Source organism: Poecilia latipinna, unplaced genomic scaffold (assembly GCF_001443285.1).
Source record: "Poecilia latipinna isolate Pla-1442-1.1 unplaced genomic scaffold, P_latipinna-1.0 Scaffold1162, whole genome shotgun sequence".
In the NCBI taxonomy this organism is placed as follows: domain Eukaryota; kingdom Metazoa; phylum Chordata; class Actinopteri; order Cyprinodontiformes; family Poeciliidae; genus Poecilia; species Poecilia latipinna.
Window position 1 is genome coordinate 145,343 of NW_015113778.1, and position 1,926 is coordinate 147,268.

The following is a 1,926-nucleotide window of genomic DNA, read 5'->3' on the forward strand; positions in this document are numbered from 1 at the left end:
GAGAGAGAGAGAGAGAGAGAGAGAGAGAGAGAGAGAGAGCCATAGCGGTATGATTGTCATGATTTTTATGAGAATCATCATATGAGAGTAATTGTTACTTAGGAGCAAGTAAGAGTTACTCTCATAAGAGTTAGTGTATTGTTTCCTTATTCTTAAATTCTTATTCTTATACCTTATTCTACAAAGAATACATAAAAACTGGTACAATTGTAATTTAGTTATACAAACAAAAGCCCGTTAGAAAACAATGTTAACTGTTGATTTCATCCAAATCCATTGGCCTTCATTCATAAAGTTTAAATCAAGATCATATGGCTCACATAGCTGCATCATTAAGGTTCTCTATGCTGATTTAGAGTTATAGATATTCTTCAGCAGCACCAGTCCAGGTGGTGGTTTTGAGGTTATGCGGTTTTGGCTGCGATCATGACCGGGGCATTCCTCTTTTCTATCTCCCTGGCCATCTGACACCAGATGCAGACGGGACAGAAGCTGGACAGCACGCAGTCATTAGGAAGGGAGCCCTGAGGATCACAGCGCTTTGAATTCCAATCAATGCTTTTTTGAACACAGTACTAATAGTATGAAGGAAACAGAATAACCCATTTATTTATTTTTCAACTGACAACTTACGTCGATGCCATAGCGGTGTCGCATGGAGACCCTCATAGCCAATGTGATGGGTGGGACGCACCAACCAAAATAATCCAGCAGGGGGAGACAGAGATGCTCGCCGTAGTCTTTAGAGGTTTTGCATGCGAAGCAGGGGAAACACCAGTACGCAAAACAGCCTTCAAGGGTGAAAAAAATTAAATAAAATACAGAAAAATACACAGTTATGAAATATTGTTAAGCAGTTGCCATAGAAACTTGTCAATGAGGAAGTCTCTGAATCTGTCTTTAATGTCTTAATCTCAGCAACGTTACTTACATGTTTTTAAATCACCGAGACAATCAAACAATCCCGTACTCCACTCCCGTGGGTTCATGACCTCGACCACTTGTGTCTGTGGCGGTTGCTGAATTACTATTGTTGTTGTCATGATAAAGTCTAAAAGATGGGAGGAAAAAATACATATTTTAGACTTCATATACCCAAAGACATATTCGGGTAGTTATGAAGCCGTTCATGACTACCCAACGTTATGAATAATTTTGTGTAGTTGTTGCATAACTACCCAAAGGAATGCTCTTTGCTTTCACTTTCTATGTAAGTGGCCGCTTAAACACCAACAAAACGTTTCAACAGTAGGATTTTGAAATAAATGTGATTTGGTTTTAAAGGGGACAACAAAATGTAATATTAGAAGCAACTCAGAAAGTTGGATTTTACAGTGCATCACCATAACTAATTGCCACACTGATATTTTAAAACGTTAGATAACTTACAGGAAGAAAAACAATCCTGTGCATATTTAAATTAATAAAAGGAAGCACATGCTAGGTATGTGATTTTTCTTTTAACGAGTTAAGTGAACTTCTCTATAATAAGACAGTATAATATTTAGGTTGTTGTTGTACCAACTAATCAGAAAGTTTGATGTCTCACCTGTTGTGCCTGAGCTCTGGGCTGAGCACCTTCTCGCAGCTGATCTCTGCTTTGAATAGCTTGGACTTGAGTCAGATCAGCAGTAAGTTTCAGGATGGAGAAGTAAACCAACCAGACACACCAGTTCCTTCAGGTAATCTTTTTATCATCCTTTAGAAACAAAGTGTTTATTTTTAACTTCGCAAGAAGTACTGGGTGTTGAGCCATGTCGGGTTAGCCATGTCTAAGTCTGGTGTAGTTCTGCTTTTCTGATCCACCAAAACTTCTGGAAAGAATTTCTTTTTACTTTAAAGTGTATTGAACTGGATTGTCAGCGAGAAAAATAAATTATTTTCAAGCATCTTGTTGTCAGAGAGAGAATCTCAGTCAATGTTTCC

At 38.2% G+C, this 1,926-nt stretch overlaps 1 protein-coding gene across 1 annotated transcript; it reads right to left on the reverse strand.

The window, feature by feature from the left end:
* Positions 1-6: 6 nt before the first annotated feature.
* Positions 7-1,651, reverse strand: LOC106960175 (cornifelin homolog B-like). The gene is made up of 4 exons (XM_015053143.1): positions 1,550-1,651; positions 932-1,051; positions 634-791; positions 7-524 (listed from the first exon to the last, which is right to left on the reverse strand). The coding sequence occupies exons 2-4, from the start codon at positions 1,041-1,043 to the stop codon at positions 405-407; spliced, it is 390 nt and encodes a 129-aa protein (XP_014908629.1). The 5' UTR covers positions 1,044-1,051; positions 1,550-1,651; the 3' UTR covers positions 7-404.
* Positions 1,652-1,926: the final 275 nt, after the last annotated feature.